At 45.5% G+C, this 22,237-nt stretch overlaps 1 protein-coding gene across 4 annotated transcripts in view; it reads left to right on the top strand.

The window, feature by feature from the left end:
• The window catches only part of PCBD2 (pterin-4 alpha-carbinolamine dehydratase 2), a 70,893-nt gene that overhangs the window by 19,657 nt on the left and 28,999 nt on the right, over nucleotides 1-22,237 (top strand). For 2 of the 4 annotated variants that reach the window (XM_089769485.1, XM_089769486.1), the window contains exons 3-4: nucleotides 9,593-14,541; nucleotides 14,796-19,582. The exons of the other annotated variants lie outside the window; for them this stretch is intronic. In XM_089769485.1, coding sequence (XP_089625611.1) covers nucleotides 14,163-14,541; nucleotides 14,796-14,989 — 573 coding nt within the window. In that variant the 5' untranslated portion in view covers nucleotides 9,593-14,162 and the 3' untranslated portion in view covers nucleotides 14,990-19,582. Of the gene's footprint in view, nucleotides 1-9,592; nucleotides 14,542-14,795; nucleotides 19,583-22,237 lie in introns of those variants that run through there. 4 annotated transcript variants of the gene reach the window in all.

Raw genomic sequence — 22,237 nt, 5'->3', positions numbered from 1 at the left:
TGGCATAGAAAGTACGCTTATTAAGTTTGCAGATGATACCAAGCTGGGAGGGGTTGTGACTGCTCTGGAGGATAGGGTCATAATTCAGAATGATCTGGACAAATTGGAGAAATGGTCTGAGGTAAACAGCATGAAGTTTAATAAGGGCAACTGCAAAGTGTTCCACTTAGGAAGGAGCAATCAGTTTCACACATACAGAATGGGAAGCGATTGTTTAAGAAGGAGTATGGCAGAAAGGGATCTAGGGGTTATAGTGGACCACAAGCAGAATATGAGTCAGCAGTGTGTTGCTGTTGCAAAAAAAGCAAACATGATTCTGGGATGCATTAACAGGTGTGTTGTGAGCAAGACACAAGAAGTCATTCTTCCGCTCTACTCTGCGCTGGTTAGGCCTCAGTTGGAGTATTGTGTCCAATTCTGGGCGCTGCCTTTCAGAACGATGTGGAGAAATTGGAGAGGATCCAGAGAAGAGCAACAAAAATGATTAAAGGTCTAGAGAACATGACCTATGAAGGAAGGCTGAAAGAATTGGGTTTGTTTAGTTTAGAAAAGAGAAGATTGAGGGGGGACATGATAACAGTTTTCAGGTATCTAAAAGGGTGTCATAAGGAGGAGGGAGAATACTTGTTCATCTTGGCTTCTGAGGATAGAACAAGAAGCAGTGGGCTTGAACTGCAGCAAGGGAGGTTTAGGTTGGACATTAAGAAAAAGTTCCTAACTGTCACGGTGGTCAAACACTGGAATAAATTGCCCAGGGAGATTGTGGAATCCCCATCTTTAGAGATATTTAAGGGTAGGTTAGATAAATGTCTATCAGGGATGGTCTAGACAGTATTTGATCCTGCCATGAGGGCAGGGGACTGGACCCGATGACCTCTCGAGGTCCCTTCCAGTCCTAGTATTCTATGATTTAAACCTCATTGAGCTTGAATTTTAAGGAAAAAGCCTGGGTCATACTGTGCCACCATTTTTTAAGAATTTTTAAATTTGAAAACAGAGATGAAACCTGCTTTGAAAATGGATGGTATCATATGGCCAACTATTATTAAATGTATTTTAAAGAGAAGATTGTCAGCTAGATTCTTGCTACCATGTCTCTTTTTGTAGGTGTCTCACTTGAACAATCAGAAATCAAATTTTCCTTCTAAAATGAGATAAGTTACAAGCAGAATAGTTAACTGTATTAATGGCTGTTCTAAATAAGACACAAATTAGTCCTAACGTAAACTTCCCATTTCAGTGCCTTTAAGCTTGGGTTTATTTTGATAAAATGAATTATGTTTGATTTTGTCTTTTTACATTTTCTCATTGCTCTTTTTTAAAAACCTGGCTTTACTGATATTTATGACACTTTTTATGCAAGTGACTTATTTTTATTTTAACTTGGATCTTCTTATGCAGGTTTAGGATCACGTTATCAAAAGGTTAAAACTTAGCTTTAGAGTACTAGAAGATTTATCCTGTATTGCTTGGGTCCTTAATTCAATTAATTTTTGTTTTTTAAAAAAAATAAAATTTAAGTGTACATGCTTCATTTAAATCATTACTTGGGATGGAGCTGGAGACGAGGAGTTCAGTATGCAGTGTGCCTTGGGGAGAGAGGACTACCCCAGCCATCTGTCACCACAGCAACTTGAGGTCGGGGGGGGAGCATGTTCCCCGTCTGGGGCAGATCCAGGTTTGTCTGGCCCCTATGCTACTCAGCCAGAGTGAGGAATGCAGCAAACTGTGCTTTCCACTTGCTCCCTGACAAAGGGGAATAGTCAGCAATGTTCCCGTATGAATCGGGAGGGGGGAGGGTCAGTCACCACTCTCCCAAAGGGCCCGTTGCTGGGGCAGTCCTGGATAGGGGTGGAGAGTGCCCAAGCCAGCCCTTTTCACCTGCCCGGTGAGTCTGTTTCTTTTTTTTCTGAGAAGCAATCCCATTCCAGGCATATACCATTTTCCTGGCACAACCATCCTTAAAAAAGGATGTTAAGAAGCAGGTAGTTGACTAATCGTGTACTCGATAAAATTTTTATTGAGCACACGATTAGTCGATAGCTGTGGCTCTTAGTTTAAATGTAGTAGGCATGTAGGCAGCCCAGCTCCTACTACATTTAAACTGCAGAGCTGCAGCGGGGGTAGGTCCGGGACCAGCGTGAGCCAGGACTCAGCAGTCTCAGCTCACACCATGTTCCAGAGTGCTGTGGCTGTGCTTTTTAAATGTGAGTCCCCTACTGCGACTCTGCTTTTTAAATGTTGCTCCCCCCAGAACTGGCTCCGGCTCCTGCTCCTCCCCTCCACTTGCTGTGTCTGATACAGAGGCAGCAAGGTGTGGCGGGGAAGTGAGTAGTTGAGTAGTGACTTAACTCCCAATAAGCCTAAGTTTATCAGGTAGTCGACTACTCGAGTAGTGGCTTATTTCCCCAAACCAAACCTTGCTTTATGTTATGATAAGAGGAAGCTGTATACTGAATTTGGGGGTCCTAGCTCTTACCATTCAGGAGGAGTTCTTGAATAGACAGACAGACAAATGCTGTAAAATATATAGATGATTCTGCAGTTGTGCACACGTTTGTGTGTAGATATCCAACCAATGTGTTTGAAAAATTGACCTTAAATGTGTGTGTTTAAGTCTGCTGCTCTTCCCCTCATTTCTGTTGCTTGGGTGAAGTCAATTTAACAATCCTCTGTTCTGGTCAAAATAGGGCTAGATTGTTGTATTAGGGATTTTGGATATTGTGTAATTGAATAGTCATGTAACTGCATGAAATCTTAGTGGTTACACGGCTACTCGATAGACCCTGGGGCAGGGCCGGCAGCCAGTGCGCTTTGACCCCACTCTTGGGAAGCACTTGCCACCCCACACTGCTGCCTCTGTGTCAGAGGCAGCAGCACGAGGTGGCAGGCAGGAGCTGGTCCACCAGGGGAACCAGTTTAAAAACCAGCTCCCCTCGCAGACCATCTGCCTGCTGCCCCATGCTGCTGTCTCTGATACAGAGGCAGCACTGCGGGGTGGAATCAGCCCCTGTCTGTGGGAGGTCTGAGCTCCTCTTGGACAGACACTGGTCTGGCAGGAGTTCATGGGAGGCGGAGCAGCCTCTCTTCGTGGAGAGGTTTGGACCCCCCATGGACAGGGGCTGCTGCCATGGACTAACCTCTGTCCATGGTGAGTCCAGGCTGTGGCAGACAGAGGTTGCTTTGCAACTGCCTCCCTCTGTGTCGTTGCCTCTGATAGAAACCGGCTTTTAAGCACCGACTGCCTGCTCTCCCCCCTAATTGCCTCTGTAGCCTCTGAATGCTTGCAGCTGGATTTACAGAACAAATGTTTATCTCCTAGGAAGGTGGCACTGAAGATGAATTCAATTGTTCTAGTTCATTTTATCTACCAGTGGTTATATTTACTACTATCCCCACACAACCTTTGCTTATTTATTGGTATGTCTCAAAAGCATATTATAAATCAGGGAAACAAAGTGCCAAAAATGGAGCTAGCTATCTGCTTTGTAGAGTTTTGTAGTCAATACGTGTCCTTTAATAAATACAGGTTTTTATATGTAACTTTTTATTTAATTTAATACATCTTCTGTTTGCATAATTTAATGTGAATATTTAGTAAAAGTCAGATAGTCAAGAAATACCATTTCCTCTGTGATCTTCATCATGCATGTAAAAAAAAAAAAAAGAGTGGTTGAACTGACATGAAAATTATTTCAGATTTATGTTTTGCAGATGATATGAATGTGATCAATATATTCATTGTTGCTTTATTGCTTTCAAAAGATAATGTGCATGATACATGGTAGGGATGTAAGCAAAAGCTTATCAGATGGTTGACTAGTTCCTTCTAGAGGCAGCAAATGGGGGGGAGCAGGAGCCGGTGCTGGGCTCGTGCTGGGTCCCCCCTGCTTCGCTTCAGCCTTTTAAATGTATTAAGACCCTGCCAACTCTTTAAAACATTTAAAAGGCAGAGCCGCAGCAAGGTTAGCCCTGCTGTGGCTCCCCTGCTTATTGACTAATCAGAAAATCCATCGACTAGTCAATTAATTGATTAAACTATATTTAACATCTCTAATGCATGAAAAATTCTGTGGCTTTAAAATCTATGCCAGATTTACAAAGACTGTATATGTCAACAGATGTTAAGAATATAAATAGAGTTTTTATTATAAAGTTGCACAAACATGTAGACATAAACTTGGTTTATGTATGTTGTTTTCAGCATGAAAGAGAAGGATATGAAACTTCTGTGAAATGAAAGTTATTTAGATTCCTGAAGCTTTCAAGATGAAAATACCTTGGTTAATAACTATCAGAAATTACACTTCTGGCTTGGGAATTAATTTTTTTTATTACAGGATTTTACTTGGAAACATAGTGGTGGTGTTTTTAGAAGTTACATTTTATAAAAACGGGTTTTTGAGAGTTTGAAATGTTCCTAAAATCAGTCAGTGAATTTGCTTCTTGCTGTCAGTCCTTTTCTCTACTGTAATTCCCATTGCATGCTAGTCGTGATGTCCTGCTTTTAAAAAATATTGATGTATGCGAGGGAAATAAAATCTCATTTAATTGGTTAACTGGTTAACCGGAACGGGTAAGCCTCACCGGTTAACCATTCACATCCCGAATGTACATAGTGTTCTCAATCCAGCCCTGTCGAGAAAGAAAAGCATCTGGTGTCCACTGCAGCTTGTTCTCCATTCTTTATTTGGGCAGCTTCTATGACTAAAATGCCAATATTTACTTCATCTTCATGGCCATATTTTCATCATTGCTATTCATGCCATTCCCTACCCAGATTACTAAAGAGCCCCAGCCAGTTACAGAAAAGTAAGTTTCTCTAGTAGCCTCCCTCACCATGATGTGCTTTTCCTTTAAGAGCGCAAAGCTATGAATAGGTGCTCTAAGTTTTGTATAAGGGTTAAAATGCAATAATTATGAATACAGATGCAATAAATTGAACTTCCCAGCCAGGGCCATACATCCTAGAATAGCTGCTTTAAGATGATGGTTCTGTTCAACCACTATCTCTCAATTAATCCTTGTCTAGTGTGCAGCTTTGGTAATACAGTGTGTGACCTTTGTACTGCAACATGTGACCTTTGGCTTCAGTAACAGGTCAGAAACTTGCTGAGTTAAATGACCAGTTCTACTAAGTTGGCCAGTAGAGGGTATTACAGTGCCAGTCAGAATTGAAACCCTATTATGTATGATCATATTCTCACACATGGTACTTCCCTGGAAGAGTTTATACTTTTGGGGCCCACTTGTGCAATTGGATTCCCAAGGACAAATCTTTGCATCCATGCAGAGCCTTCTTTATTTCAGTGGAGTGTCTGCTGAGTTGTTGGAGCTGCGGGAATGGTGACCTGAGAAAATCATGGTACCAGGTCTGGGCACGGCTGAGGGCATCCGCTTAGGGCGAATTGCTCAAACTCGAGGCTCCTTACAGCCCCACACTGGAGACCTTTCCAAATAGGCCACAAACCAGTCACACCAAGCACTTCAGCTTCCAATCTGGCCAGCCAGAAGCCTCATGAACAAAACCCCTCTGACATCCCAGCTCTTCCTATGCCCCAGTCATCCCCGGGCCTAACACACAGGTGAGGGGATATAGAACCCAACCTCACCTACCCCGAATGGGTTCTTTTGGTCCCAATGAATTTACACTCTGGATCTTACCAACAAGACCACGCTGAGCCAATCCTTTTAGAATCTAAAGGTTTATTATTAAAAGAAAGAAAAGCTTGAGAGTAAGGTTGTTTAAGGATAATACATTACGTGCATCAAATCACCCAGTTCTCGATGCAGGCTCTTAGCAGTTTATAACATCTCTGCTATCTTAAAAGTCTCTGGTGTACATCCTATGTCAGGATGGGTCCACGGTTCTTTCCAGCTCATTGTTCCCTGCAAGGCTGCATCTGGGATCAGGAGCAAAACTGAAGACAAGATGGAGGGTGCCACATGGCACTTATATACCTCTCCTGGTATCTTCTTGGCCAGAGAAGGTCACATGGTCCAACCAACCTATCTTTGCATCCCATGCTGGTTTGCAGGTATCAGTCACATTCCTGAGGTGTGTTATTGGCACCTAGAGATTGTTTCCTTGCTAATTAGCATAGCCATTGACTGAGCATTCCTACAGAGTATGTTTATAACTCCACATACAGATATTATACAATTACATGAATAGCATATACAGAATCAGTAGAACAGAAGCTTTCATGTGACACCTCACATGGGCCCCCTTTGTATACATTTTGGGGCAAATACACCCCCCCCATGGGTGCAGCAGTGATCTGGCTGCTCCCCTTAAAATTCAGTAACGTGACACTGGTCACTTCAGACTTATCCACAGTGAACTTAAGAATCCTGTTAGCTCTGGAAGAAGATTAGCCATATATGTTCCCATCTTCACTGGAGACAGCCATCAGTACAGCCTGATACCCTTGTAGCCTGCCATGTTCACAGATAGGGTATGTCTACACTACAAAGTTAATTCGAACTAACAGACATTAGTTCGAATTAACTTTGATAGGCGCTACACATGCAAACCGCTAGTTCGAACTTAATTCGAACTAGCGGTACGCTTAATTCAAACTAGGTAAACCTCATTCCACGAGGACTAACGCCTAGTTCGAATTAACTAGTTCGAATTAAGGGCTGTGTAGCCACTTAATTCGAACTAGTGGGAGACTAGCCCTCCCCAGCTTTCCCTGGTGGCCACTCTGGGCACCACCAGGGAAACTCTTCTGCCCCCCTCCCGGCCCCGGAGCCCTTAAAGGGGCACGGGCTGGCTACAGTGCCCGTGCCAGGTGCAAGCCTGCCAGCACCCAGCCAGCAGACCCTGCACCTGGCACGGCTTGAGCCAGCCATCCGCTGCCACCCAGCCCTCCCGCCTCTTCCCGGGACCAGGCTGGCGGCTCCCAGGAGCCTGCACAGGTCCGCAAGAGGCGGGCACCCACCTGGTCTAGTGCGGACATCGTGGACCTCGTCCACGACCTCCGCACTAGGCACAGGAAAGTGGCCATCTAGGGCAGGATAGCTGCCAGCCTGGCCACCCAGGAGCAGGTGTGCATGAAAATCAGGGTGGTCCAGTGAGACCCCTGACCCTGAGCCCTGAGCTTACAATGGCTGTACTGGGTCAGACCAAAGGTCCATCTAGCCCAATAGCCTGTCTGCCGACAGTGGCCAACACTAGGGACCCTGGAGGGGATGGACCGAAACAATGACCAAGCCATTTGTCTCGTGCCATCCATCTCCAGCCTTCCACAAACAGAGGCCAGGGACACCATTTCTACCCCCTGGCTAATACCACTCCATGGACCCAACCTCCATGACTTTATCTCACTTCTCTTTAATCTCTGTTCTAGTACTAGCCTTCACAGCCTCCTGCAGCAAGGAGTTCCACAGGTTGACTATTTGCTTTGTGAAGAACAACTTTCTGTTATTAGTTTGAAGCCTGCTACCCATTCATTTCATTTGGTGTCCTCTAGTCCTTCTATTATGGGAACTAATGAAGAACTTTTCTTTATGCACCCTCTCCACACCACTCATGCTTTTATAGACCTCTATCTTATCCCCCCTCAGTCTCCTCTTTTCTAAGCTGAGAAGTCCCAGCCTCTTTAGCCTCTCTTCATATGGGACCTGTTTCAAACCCCTAATCATTTTAGTTGCCCTCCCCTCTCCCACCCTCTCTCTTCCCCTCTCCCACCTCCTTTTCCCAGTCTCCCCGAGTTTTGTTCGATAAAGAGAGTTTCTGTTTTTGAACACACGTGTCCTTTATTTTGTACATCAGGAAGGGGGGCTAGGGAGGGGTAAGTGGAAGGGGGTGAGGGAGGAATGGGGTACGAGCCCCCAATGGGGAGGACTGGGCTGGCTCTGTGGGCTCCTCGGGGTGGAAGCTCTCCTGTAGTCCCCCGATTGACCCCCCCCGGATGGCTTCCTGCGGCAAGTGCAGCCGGGCTGATGGCTGAGTGCTGTTATGTGCTGAGTGTGGGCACTCATGGCACTCCAAACTAGGACTGCTTTGCAAGCGGGGAACCCCTGAGAACTGTTTGTCCAGGGTGGGGGTCGGGTCCGTTTAAGCACAGCCCTCAGCTAGCCTGAGACAGCAGCTCCATACTCTGATGCACTGCCGGCACTGCTTCCGGCCATCCTTAACCTTGGTTCAGGGTCCACTCAGTGTGGACGTGCTAGTTCGAATTAGCAAAACGCTAATTCGAACTAGTTTTTAAGGAGACATACCCATATATATTTATACAATTACAGCTTCCCTTTTGACTGACAAGACAACAAATACAGGTAGGGGGATCATACATCCCATTTTGGTTGGGACATTTCCCTTTTTAAGCCTTGTCCAAGACATCCTTTCCTTCTTGGCAAATTGGGCATTTCCCATCAGTTGGCAAGTATAAATGGGACAAATGCCCAGTTTTGCCAAGAAAGCCTGGTTGTTCCTATCTCCGCCCTCTAGGGATGTGCAAAGGAACTTTGAGGGCTTAGCAGTGACACAAGGTGCCAGGCTTTGGGCTGTTAGCCAAAAACCTGGGCAGCGGGGCTTGGGACAGCCCTGTGCAAGGTTCCATTTTCCCTTGAGAAATAATGTTCCCCTAGGCAAGCAAAGGGGTGGTCTCGTTGTCTGTTTTTCCCATTGCATCATTCATCTGTTCTACCTAACTCTATTAGGTTACCAATGTTTCTAAGACTATTGCCTTTTAAAATGGGGCTGTGGATAATGAAGAATAAGTGAAAAGTAATCTGGGGTTTCAAGACATTTTGTACTACAAAAATGAAACATGTTTTAAAGGCTCTTAATTTCTGTTTCTATGTGACATACTGAAACAAAATGCTTATTCACTGATAGAACAACCAATCCATTACTGTTAGCTAAAGCAAACATCTGAGTCAATGAGAGTAACAGAATACTGGCACTACTTCAGGAGCCTGTGTCGTACAGTTTGCTAATATTGTTTTTTTTAATTTACTGAAATCACTGAAATAAAAAGTTGAAAAGTTTGTAGTCTAGAGCAGATCCCCAAACTGGGGGACGTGCCCCCCCCCCTCGTCGGTGGCCAGAAAGGGAACCCTAACTCTCACCCTCACCCAGCCCTGCTCTGGCCCTACCCTCAGTTTCCAGACTCATCTCTGCCCTCAGCTTCAGGCACCAACTGCATCTTCAGCCCCACTCCTGTCCTTGGCCCCTGGCTATGTCTCCATTCCTAGCTCTAGACTCGACCCCATCTGCAGCCTTAGCCTGTGCACCCTTACCTCTGTCCTGTGTCCTGCCCTGCTGCCCCCCTGCACCAGGCCATAGCTCCCAAGGGGTCAGAGCATAGACTGAGTTAAGGATGTGTGTGACTGAGAAATGTTTGGGTTAAGAAAATAGAATAGTCACACAATTCTTTAGAAGTTCATGGTTCCTGGCTTGTATCTGGTCTGTTATAATTTGGCCCACAAATTTACCCTATTTGTGACCTTAACTATAAAATGTATGTGAAAGTTTATAAGATGTCACAATCACTTCTTATAAGAGATGTTGAAAGGAAATGATGCAAAAAGGAGATGCTGAATTAGTTCAAACCAAAAAAATGTATTGCTATAATTCTAGGACTGTGTTAAGATCATGCTTGCTAAGCAAGAAGAGTGTGGAACGAGAAATCAGTGTATCAGAGTTGGTATATGGAGAAACTATGCTTAATTACCTGACAAAATAAGGAGAGCATCGTTCCTTTTGTGAGTTAAGGAAACAGACATAGGTAAGCATCATCCTTACTATATTAACTGGCACCCGGGAGCGGCTCCCCGAGGAAGAAAGGCAGCCTAATCCCTCCCCTTTCCCCCACATGTCAGGCTGCTCACTCTTGCTGCTGTTCCCTCCCCACCATCTCCTGGCACCTTGGTCCTTTGTCATACTGGTACTGAGAGATGTCCTCACCAGACCAGATCAGAGAGAGAACATGACCACCTTGACTGGTTCCAGCTGAATCCCAAACACCCATCTGAGATGATATAGGATCATATTTCAACTGCTTCAGCCTGTCTTAACTAATGTCATTTCTTTTCCCTGAAAGGACAGTTTTTACCATCTTTGGTGCCATCTACAAAACTGTCAAACAAAGATAATTTTCCTTCTAAAAACTGTCGCCAGCTAAAAGTAAGGGAAAAGAGATGTTAAAATGAAATCCTTATATAATACTTTACATTTCAAATGCTTTAACTGTTTTCCCCTCATCTTTAATAAAAGGATTAAATTACTTTTAATGTTGTTCGTGCCATGGTACAAAGCAGGCTGTTATTTCTGTATACCAAACCCCGACCTTTATTTAATGCTGTTCAGTGTTGGACAAGCACTGGGTTATGTTAACATCTTTGGGCCCCTGTATTCCATCTAAATTAATAAAACTTGTCCTACATGAATTTATATTCTTGAAGAATCTCTGTTCATTAAAGAGCAGAGGGATGAGTCATTTCCATCTGAAAATGTTTTGTCTACTGCTTTTACAAGGGACACCTAAAATCACTGTTATTGAAAGGGAAAGAGGAAAAGCTGTTTCTGGTTTGTTCAACATAGCATATGTCTCTACAGCAACTAGATACTCACAGCTGGCCCATGCTAACTAGCATGGGCTCATGGGGCTGAGGATGCAAGGCTGTTTCATTGCTGTGTAAACTTCCAGGTAGGGATGTAAGCAAGTAGTCCATTACCTGATAAGTTGATAACTCACATTCCCCGCCCTCCCTCTGCCTCTGCCTGTGTCAGAGGCTGCAAGGGAAGGTGGGAGAGCCGGCTTAAAAAAACTGGTTGCCCCCAGTACCATCTCCGGCAGCTCCCTGCTGGGACCCCTTGTGGTCAGAGGCTGCTGCTAACCAGGCAGGCAGCCCAGCTTAGTCTGAGCTCGCGCAGGGACTGGGACCATCCCTGGGGCCGCTGCTGGCTGTTGCTGTGGCGACCCTGTGCTCTGGTGGCCGTAGAGCTGACAACTGGCCCCTGCTCTGAAGGCGGTAGGGATTGTTGCTCCGGTAGCCCCAGGGCTGACAGCTGCTTCAGCCTTGCCCCTTCAGAAGAAATTAGAGGTCACAGAAAGTCACAGAATCCATGACTTCTGTGATGATATTGTACCTTTATTTATTATATAAAGTAGCAGGTTATCATATCACATCCTAAAAGTCTGATTAAAAAAAATCATCTTGCTCACTTTGATCAACTGGTCCTTCAGCCTTCATATAGATTGCATTGCTCATTACACATCTTCCATTCTTCTCTTATCCTGGCTTTCCTTCTCCATGTGTATGACTTTTCACGATAAAATCTTCCTATGTCTTTGGAGGTAGACTGAGTGGTCATTTCAGTTCCCATGGTACCACTCAGCAACAGTTATAATCAGTCCATTGATTGTCAGTGAGCCTCGGTATATGCCAGGCCCTTTGCATTTTACTGTACCTGCTTTCAAACAATGATATCCTGTGCTCCACTCTGCTGTCTGATCACTTTGTTGGGGACTCGGTCACAGATTGAAATCTTTAGAATTCTTTCCACCACCCTTTTAGTGAAAGATTGTTGTTGCTTCTCTGCCTTTGTCAATGCCCATGTTTCACTGCTGTATGGCAGTACTGTTGGGTTGAAGAGGTTAGCATGTGTTGTCTTGTTGAATTTTCCTCGGAGGACATCCTTGATAGAATTGGATGTGTGCCAATCAGCTTTCTTTCTTCTCAAGAGTTCTCCTTCCTGACTGTGGCACATGTTAATTTCTTGGCCCAAATAGTTATGGTTCAACTTTTTCTCTTTTTCTCTTTCTTTTCCCTTGACTATTATTTGGGGCTTTTGGCAAGGCATCAGACTGCATAAATTTCATTTTAGAGCTGTTCATTGTCAGTTTGAGTTGGCTGTTTTTTGTGTTGCGTTGTTGCTACATAATCTGTAGTTGGTATTTTGGCAATCAATGTGATATCATCTGTGAATTTGAGGTGGTTAACTGCTCTTTGTTGATACTGATTCTACCCTGCCAGTTCATCCACCTCATTACCACTCTGAGGCAGTCTGTGAAGAGTTTTGGTAAAACTGTGTCTTGTATGTCAAACTTCACTGATGAGGACAGAACTATGCACTTGCTGATCTGTTGAAGTGTTGGCAATGGGGTATTTATTTGAGGTTTGAACAGTTTGGTGTAGCAATCTTTGCAGCCTGCTTTTATCTAGGATGTACTGATTTAAATCAAATTTCCCACTGATATTTCTTCACATATTTCTTCAAACAGTAGTACAAATCTGATCAATAAAACGTCTTTAATTTACAGCTCAGTACGACATTTTACATCTAAGAGGATATAATTTGTGTATGTTTTAGATAACTTGATTTTATTAATTTAGGAAATAGTACATAATATTCATTATCTGTGTCAAGTTGCAGATACAGTACATTAGGAATTGTAAAAACAATCTCTCTCTCACACACTCTCTCTCTCACACACACACTGTAGCACTTAAATTTTATCAAATTAAATCTTAAATGTTACATAAATATTTGTACATAAACATCTATAATTAGCTCTCATCTTCCTCACCCCCGCAGTCATTTTGATGCAGCTCTGACGCCAAATTACCAAAAATGCTAAATCTGGCTGTGCTTAGAGTGCTATTTTATGTACTATAAAATAAGAAAATGACACACAGTGGCAATTGGCAATTCTAGATTTTCTCTTCCTGCAGCTTTCTGTACTGTATACTTGGGTGACAAATTCTAAATCTCATTAACTAATTGAACAAGCCATAAAGATAATCTAAACTTTTTTTATCTATCAACATCCAACATATCAAACATTTGGGAATTTACTTGTTAAATCACACTTATACTAAAAAGCTTAAAGTCTGGAAGAATGGTGTATTGCAAAGTTGATCCACATTGTTCTTCAGATCTGTCCTCATCATTTTCTCCCAATAAACAGTTTTCTTGTGATATTTTCATTCTTGCAACTAGGCCTTGCATCATCTTCTTGCACTGCTTACACGTTACACGTTTTCCTTCTTTACGCAGGGAACAAATTTCTTCAAAATATTCCTAGATAGGGTCTCTTTTACACCCAGAAGCCATGACAGTTTTTCTCTGGCAAAAGTGAAGGGGAATATAGGAAGCCATGTGTGTGCAGAATAATGTCTCCCCTGTTTCTTTCCAATCCACTCTACTGTTTCTCTCTATGTTGCCTCCATCATTTCCTATTTATTGTCTCTCTGTCTTAACTAACTCTGCCGTGCTTGGCCCAGGTCCACCATCACATAAGCATAGAACAAAAACAATCCCACCCAGACTGTGTCTATCTTTGCATGTTAGTCTGCTGAGAAATATAAATTGAAGACCCAGAACATTCAAGAAGCAAGGCCTGGTTGTTAGGCTAGACAGACAGGAGCCATTAATTCATTTTTTGTAAGACTGTAAGTTGGATGTAGCATGTTTGTGATAAAATTTAATTGTAACTTATTTTTAAATGAAAAATTTAGTATTTTATTGATGATTTAAAAACAAAAATCCAATTTTAAATAAAATCATCTTTATTTTTTTAAATTTATTTTTTTATCCACCCTGCTTCTATCCCTTTTCCATACTGCTTATGTAACCTTGTTTTTCAGCACTATTTTTGTTCTGTATAGCATCAGTCCCTGTTTGCATTTTTTGAGACATCTGTGGTCATAAGGGGTACATTTAGATTACAGGCTTTTGTCGACAAAGCCTCTGTCAACAGAAACTGTCGACAAAGAGCATCTAGACTGCATTAAGTGGATTGACAAAGCGATGCGCTTTGTCGACAAAGAGCATCCAGTCTGCCAGGTGCTCTGTCAACAAAAGAAGGCACCTGGAAGTGCTTCTGGAAGGTCACAGGGGCAGCCGTAAAGCCCAGGCGCTGCTGCGTGCTCTTAGCAGAGATGCGTGCTTAAAGGGATCCTCCTGGACAGCCGTTGCTATGCTCCTGCTTCTGGCTTGCCTACCTCCTAGAGGGAAAGCAAACCTGCTGCAGTTTTTGTTCTGGTTGCCCTGCTTTGTCGGACACCATAGCAGTTTATTTTCAGGTTTGGTTTTTGGCTTGTCAATTTTGTGCTTATTGGCCACGGAGCCTGAGCTGCCCCATGGCAGGCGATAGCCCCATACTGTGCTGCTGGAAGTTCTGCTGCATGCTCAGGAGAGCATCATGACGTTTGCGGAAGAGCTGGATCCTGAGCCCAGCTTTGAGCCCCTCGCTCAGGCTGCAGCCCTGCTGCCCTTGCCCCTGAAATTATTCATGGAGAGGCGAGTTTGGAGGCTGGACACCAGTTCCGACTGGTGTGACTGGCTAGTTATGCAGCAGTGGGATGACGACCAGTGGCTCCGAAACTTCCGGATGCAGAAGACCACCTTCCAGGAGCTCTGTGCTTGGCTCACCCCTGCCCTGCAACACCAGGACACCCACTTGCGGCCTGCCATCCCCCTTGAGAAGCGCGTCGCTATTGTGCTGTGGAAACTGGCCACCCTTGACCGCTACCGCTCCATGGGGCATGGGAAGGTCTATCGTCGGGGCCGTCTTGATGGAGGTAAGTCACTCTCGGGGGACTGTCCATTGGGGCGGGTGGATAAGGGGGATGGTCAGGACCAGGAATGGGGGATGGTCTGGAAATGGTGGAAGCCTGCCTGGCCTCACCCTGCGGGAGTGCGGGGGACACGGAGGGGTTGCCTGAGGTAGGGCTCTCGGGGTCTGGGAGGAGAGGGGTTGGGGGGTACCTCTCACCAGCTCATGCTACTCCTCCCATATCCTGTTCTGTGTGTTTGTATGTGTCCCTTTCTGTAGGCGGTGACGGCCATCAATTTCGAGCTGCTCCACAGGACTGTCTGCCTCAGAGACCTGCCTACCATCTTGGACAGATTTGCGGGGCTGGGTTTTCTGAAACTGAAGTGGAGCACTCGACGGGACTCACATCCCGATCCGTGCACTGCCCCATCGAGCAGCATAGTACATTAATAGAAAGGGCTACTTTTCAGTGATGCTGCAGGCCCTGGTCGACCATTGGGGACAATTCACAGACATTTGTGTCAGGTGGTCAGGCCGGGCACATGATGCCCGCATATTCCAGAACTCCTACCTGTACCACAAGCTGCAGGCTGGGGCCTTTTCCCCGGAAAGGAACTATGCAGTTGGGGATGTGCAGATGCCTACGTGCATCATGACTGATGCGGCGTACCCCCTTAAGCTCTGGATCATGAAGCCCTACACTGGCCACCTAGATGTGAGCAGGGAACTCTTTAACTCCTGCCTGAATCAGGCTCGCTTCCAGGTGTAGTGCGCCTTTGGCCGGCTGAAGGGCAGATTTAGATGCCTGCTCACTCGGCTGGACATGGGGGAACACAACATCCCCGATGTGGTTGCAGCATGTTGTGTGCTGCATGACCTGGTGGAGAGGAAAGTGGAGGCCTTCCTCCCTGCGTGGGGGACATGGGCTGTTGTGGAGGGGAGGCACTTTGAGCAGCCCTGGACAGCTGCCATCCAGCAAGCCCACCAGTTGGGCTTGCGCATTCGGGAAGCTCTGAGGAAGCAATTCTCCCGAGGAGGCCGATGAGTTTCCCCAGGGCCTTCCAAATGTGGGATTGCCCCATGCCCCCAGTGCCTTCTTCCCCTAAACCCTTCCCGGCACCACATTCACACATTCTACTCATTCCTCACACACTGAGAACAGAGTCAGGTGTTGCTGAAAAATTTTGTACAGTTTATTGCACTGTTGCTTTTTTGAAAAATTAAAAAAAAAACCTTTTTTGTTCAGAGAAAATAAACTGTTTTTAAACAAAGTAAAGTGCTTCCTTCAGTGACTCTCACAGGTGGGAAGGGGGGAGGGAGGCTCAGGGCTGAGGGGGCTGCCTGGAGGAAGAGCCCCTGGAGTTTGGCTGTAGAGGGCTTCTCGCACCCAGCTGTGCGGGCGGGCTGGGACAGTAGGGGGCTGGGCAGGAGGTGGGGCTGTACCTGGATCTGGGATGGCAGGGGTTGAAGGGGGGCAGGGGATGTGGAGGGAGGCTGAGCAGGAGGAGCAGGACCAGGCACAGGACCGGGGAAGACCATGGCCTCCCGGATCGCAGCACAAATGTCAGTGTGCTGCTGGGCAAATTCCTCGAGAAAGCGGCTGCGCCACTCGGCCTCTGCCTCCATCCTCCTGTCCATTGAGTCCTGTATCTGTTGCAGGAATGAGATGTGCTGGCGCACCAGGTCTAAATATGTGCTCCAGTGCTGACGGGTTCCCTGCGGCCGTCTGGGTGCTGGGGCAGGTGTGGCACCCCCTCCTGGTCAGCTGGCCTGGCTGTGGAGGACAAGAGGGAAAAGTCGTCAGTCATGCATGCTCACACTTTCCCTGAGAGGGCATGCCCTCCTTCTTCTCAGCAGACAGTGCCTGTCCTAGGGTCAGAGGCTGCTCATGTGAGTCTCAGTAAGCTATGGTGTGGCCTGGCCTGCAACCACGGCCTCCCTGGAGCCCAGAAGTTGTGCAGGCCACCATCCTGCCCCCCCTCACACACACCCTATGGTCGAGCAGCACAGACAACTGTCATGCCACGGTTGGGGTTCCCACAGAGTGCTGAGAGGTCTGCAGCTGTGAGGCAATCCCAGCGTCCCCAACCCATGGCTGCACCTGGCATCACTGCCTGCAGGAGCAGGTGGTGCCTAGCAGCTGTGCGGGTGCAGGGGTAGGGCAGCCCTCCCTGAGGTCGGCCATGTGTGTGCCCCCCAGGCTGTAATCAGCATGACATGTCACAATACTGCACTGTGCACTTCGCTCCCGCCTGTCCTCCCCTGTGTGTGTTGGACCTTCACAGCACACAATTCTCTCCCCGGTGTCCAAGGTGGTCTGTGAGGCCCCCTGAGAATCGGTGCCTGGCTTCTGGGTGCTCCGGGTGCTGTCTTCCTCCTCTTGGAGCTCCTGGTCGTCTGGCTGGTGTTGCGGCTGCTGCTGCACAGGGGTCTCCAAGCCTGATTCCACAAACCTCTCAGGAGGCAGGGGTTCCCCTGCCCCCAGAATCCTGTCCAGGTCCTCGAAGTATGCACAGTAGTGTGCTGTTTCCCCGGAACGGGAGCTGCGCTCACGGGCCCTGACATACCCCTGCCTCAGCTCCTTCACCTTGGCCTTGACCTTGACCTGCGGTGCCGTATGGGGGTGGTGGCCTTTCCTGGCCAGGCCATCAGCCATTCTAGCATATATATCCGTATTCCTGTGTCTTGACTGTGGTAGCTGAAGAGCCTCCTTCTCAGCCCACAGCTCCAGGAGGGTTTTGGTCTCGGGCCCTGACCAGGAGGATGCCCGGCGTTTTGTGTCTCTGGCTTGCTGGGGTATGTGTCCCTGGATGTGTCCCTGGAAGGGCCAGGGGAGCCTTGGGGGACATGTGCCTTGTCCCTGTGACATGGCTTCTACTTGGCTCACCGAACAGAGCTACTAGTCAGGGTCCTCTCTGTAGCAGGCTTACTGCCAGAGTGCTGATTCTGGGTGCCTGTGCCTTTTAAAGATGGCTACAGGCAGGAACAATAGAGTTGAAAGCAGTGGCAGGACAATCCAACAAGGCTTCTTCCTGGAGGCCTTTACTGTCGACATAAAGTCTGCCCTGAGACCACACTTAACTTCTGTCAACAGAACTCTGTCAACAAAGGCGTTATTCCTGGTAGAATGAGGATTACCACTGTTGACAAAACTGCCGAGTTCTGTCAACGTTATGTTGACAGAACTCAAGGCAGTGTAGATGCAGGTATAGTTTTGTTGACAAAAGTGAACTTTTGTCGACAAAACCCTGTAGTCTAGACATACCCAAGGTGTACTTAAGATCCTTTTGTTTTGGTATTTCTCAAAGTATTCATTTAGTCTTCTCCTTATCAGTTTGCGGAGGAGGGAGCACTTGAGTTTCTTGCCATCATTTTACTTCATATTCCTCTGTTTCTCTAGGAAATTCCTCATTTCCTTCGAGATTCTTCCCTTTGCTCTTTTGGTCTTTCTTTGCTCATCAGTTGAGGCAATACATGAAATTAGCCAAGTTTTTATCATCCTTGTCGCAGTCCTTGTCACAGTCCTTGTCTCAAAAAAGATATACTGGCATTAGAAAAAGTTCAGAGAAGGGCAACTAAAATGATTAGGGGTTTGGAACGGGTCCCATATGAGGAGAGATTAAAGAGACTAGGACTTTTCAGCTTGGAAAAGAGGAGACTAAGGGGGGATATGATAGAAGTATATAAAATCTGAATGGTGTGGAGAAAGTGAATAAGGAAAAGTTATTTGCTTGTTCCCATAATATAAGAACTAGGGGCCACCAAATGAAATTAATGGGCAGCAGGTTTAAAACAAATAAAAGGAAGCTCTTCTTCACACAGCGCATAGTCAACCTGTGGAACTCCTTGCCTGAGGAGGTTGTGAAGGCGAGGACTATAACAGGGTTGAAAAGAGATAAATGCATGGAGGTTCAGTCCATTAACAGCTATTAGCCAGGATGGGTAAGGAATGGTGTCCCTAGCCTCTGTTTGTCAGAGGATGCAGATGGATGGCAGGAGAGAGATGACTTGATCCTTACCTGTTCGGTTCACTCCCTCTGGTGCACCTGGCATTGGCCACTGTCAGCAGACAGGATACTGAGCTGGATGGACCTTTAGTCTGACCCAGTATGTCTGTTCTTATGTAGTTAGCTATGAAACTCTAGTCTTCCTTGGAAATGTTCACTTTCAGGATTGCCTCATCAGTTATTTTCAGTCTCTGTCTCTGATTTGCCATCTGTAGCGCTTTCTTCTCCAACTTTACGTTGAAGCGAAGCCTTGTTCTGAGCAAGCAGTTTTCCCTACTAATATTCATTGGTTTAAAATAATGGTTTTAAATACATTTTTGCATTCAGGTGACACAAGCCTATTTAAATAAAAAAATACAACTCGGACTAAAGAAGATAGCAGGGAGACTAATTCTGCCTGCTGAATAGGACTCATGGATACTGCGAATCTAGCAAATCTTGTCTCTTTGAATATTTGTTTAAAGGAGACTTGGACAGCATCTGTAGAGTTATTTTAGAGGAAATCAGAACACCTTCTATATATTTGAGAGAGTTTGTTTGTTCAAGAACTCCTAAATGGTAAGTACTAGGACCACCAAATTTGATATGCAGCTTCCTCGTGTCATAATTTAAAACAACATAAGGATTGATTGTGTTGGGAAATTGGGATGTGCTTTGAATGGGTTGCTTCTCAGAAAACCATATAGAAGAGAGACAGAATCACTGTGCAAGTAAAAGGGATTGTCTGGAGGCATGCACCCCTTTGGGACTGCCCCAGCCCCAAGTATCCCATGCCTCAGGTGCTGAAGCCCTGCCCCTCACATTCTTACGGGGATATTGCTGTCTGTTCTCCTTTGTCAGGGAGTAAGGGGAAAGTGCACAGTTTGCTGGATTCTTCACTTTGGCTGGGGAGCACTGGGAGTAGACAAACCTGGACCTGCTCCAGCTAGAGGGGCATCCGTCCCCCTGCTGTGCCCTCTAGAGCCACAGTGGCCACAAAGAGGCACAACTCACCTGGTCCCAAGCTGCTGCGGTGAGAGAAGGCTATGATAGTTCTCTCTCCCTGCGACAGCCTGCATACTGACCTGCTGATCCTTAGCTCCACCCCAGAGCAATGATTTAAATGAAGCATGTACATTTTCAAATTAATCGAGTTAAGGACCTGAGCAATGTGGGGTAAATCTTCCAGTAGAACATAAGAACAGCTGTATTGGGACAGATCAAAGGTCCGTCTAGCCCAGTATCCTGTCTTTCAACAGTGCCAGATACCTCAAAGTGAATGAACAGAACAGGGAATCAAGTGTCATGTTAGGAGACTACTATAGGCCACCTATCTAGGTGGAAGAAGTAGAGGAGGCTTTTTTTAAACAACTGACAAAATCATCCAAAGCCCAAGATTTGGTGGTGATGGGGGACTTCAACTATCCAGATATATGTTGGGAAAATTACACAGCAGGGCACAGACTATCCAATAAGTTCTTGGACTGCATTGAAGACAACTTTTTATTTCAGAAGGTTGAAAAAGCTACCGGGGGGAAACTGTTCTAGATTTGATCCTAACAAATAGGGAGGAACTAGTTGAAAATTTGAAAGTGGAAGGCAGCTTGGGTAAAAGTGATCATGAAATCATAGAGTTCACAATTCTACAGAAGGATAGAAGGGAGAACAGCAAAATAGAGACAATGGATTTCAGGAAGGCAGATTTTGGTAAGCTCAAGAGAGCTGATAGGTAAGGTCCCATGGGAATCGAGACTGAGGGGAAAAACAACTGAGGAGAGTTGGCAGTTTTTCAAAGGGACATTGGTAAGGGCCCAAAAGCAAGCTATTCTGATGCATCGGAAAGATAGAAAATACGGCAAAAGACTGCCTTGGCTTAACCACGAGATCTTGCATGATCTAAAAATAAAAAAGGAGTCATATAAAAAATGGAAAGTAGGACAAATTACAAAGGAAGAATATCGGCAAATAGCACAGGAATGCAGGGGCAAGATTAGAAAGGCAAAGGCACAGAATGAGCTCAAACTACCTACGGGAATAAAGGGAAACAAGAAGACTTTTTATAAATACATTAGAAGCAAGAGGAAGACCAAGGAGAGGGTAGGCCCACTGGTCAGTGAGGAGGGAGAAACAGTAACAGGAAACTTGGAAATGGCAGAGATGCTCAATGACTTCTTTGTTTTGGTCTTCACCGAGAAGTCTGAAGGAATGCCTAACATAGTGAATGCTAGTGGGAAGGGGGTAGTTTTAGAAGGTAAAATAAAAAAAAGAACAAGTTAAAAATCACCTAGAAAAATTAGATGCCTGCAAGTCACCAGGGCCTGATGAAATGCATCCTAGAATACTCAAGGAGCTGATAGAGGAGGTATCTGAGCCTCTAGCTATCATCTTTGGAAAATCCTGTGAGACAGGAGAGATTCCAGAGGACTGGAAAAGGGCAAATATAGTGCCCATCTATAAAAAGGGAAATAAGAACAACTCAGGAAATTACAGACCAGTTAGTTTAATTTCTGTGCCAGGGAAGATAATGGAGCAAGTAATTAAGGAAATCATCTGTAAACACTTGGAAAGTGGCAAGGTAATAGGGAACAGCCAGCATGGATTTGTAAAGAACAAATCATGTCAAACCAATCGGATAGCTTTCTTTAATAGGATAACGAGTCTTGAGAATAAGGGAGAAGTGGTGGATGTGGTATACCTAGACTTTAGTAAGGCTTTTGATATGGTCTCGCATGATATTCTTATCAATAAATTAGGTAAATACATCTTAGATGGGGCTTAGGTGGGTGCATAACTGTCTGGATAACCGTACTCAGAGAGTAGTTATTAATGGTTCACAATTCTGCTGGAAAGGCGTAACAAGTGGGGCTCCGCAGGGGTCTGTTTTGGGACCAGCTTTGTTCAATACTTTCATCAACGATTTAGATATTGGTATAGAAAGTACGCTTATTAAGTTTACAGGTGATACCAAGCTGGGAGGGGTTGTGACTGCTCTGGAGGATAGGGTCATAATTCAAATTGACCTGGACAAATTGGAGAAATGGTCTGAGGTAAACAGGATGAAGTTTAATAAAGACAAATGCAAAGTGCTCCACTTAGGAAGGAACAATCAGTTTCACACATACAGAATGGGAAGCTACTGTCTGGGAAGGAGTATGGCAGAAAGGGATCTAGGGGTTATAGTGGACCACAAGTTGAATATGAGTCAGCAGTGTGATGCCGTTGCAAAGAAAGCAAACATGATTATGGGATGCATTAACAGGTGTGTTGTGAGCAAGACACGAGAATTAGGTTTGTTTAGTTTAGAAAAGAGAAGATTGAGGGGGGACATGATAACAGTTTTCAGGTATCTAAAAGGGTTTCATAAGGAGGAGGGAGAATACTTGTTCGTCTTGGCCTCTGGGGATAGAACAAGAAGCAATGGGCTTAAACTGCAGCAAGGGAGGTTTAGGTTGGACATTAGGAAAAAGTTCCTAACTGTCAGAGTAGTCAAACAATGGAATAAATTGCCCAGGGAGGTTGTTGAATCTCCATCTGTGGAGATATTTAAGAGTAGGTTAGATAAATGTCTTATCAGGGATGGTCTAGACAGTATTTGGTCCTTCCATGAGGGTAGGGGACTGGACTCGATGACCTCTTGAGGTCCCTTCCAGTCCTAATATTCTATGATTCTATGATCAATCCCCTGTTGCCCATTCCCAGCTTCTGACAAACAGAGGCTAGGGACATCATTCCTGC

Source organism: Pelodiscus sinensis, chromosome 16, assembly GCF_052426305.1.
Source record: "Pelodiscus sinensis isolate ZL-2025 chromosome 16, ASM5242630v1, whole genome shotgun sequence".
Lineage (NCBI taxonomy): Eukaryota > Metazoa > Chordata > Testudines > Trionychidae > Pelodiscus > Pelodiscus sinensis.
This window is presented reverse-complemented; position numbering and strand designations above follow the sequence as displayed.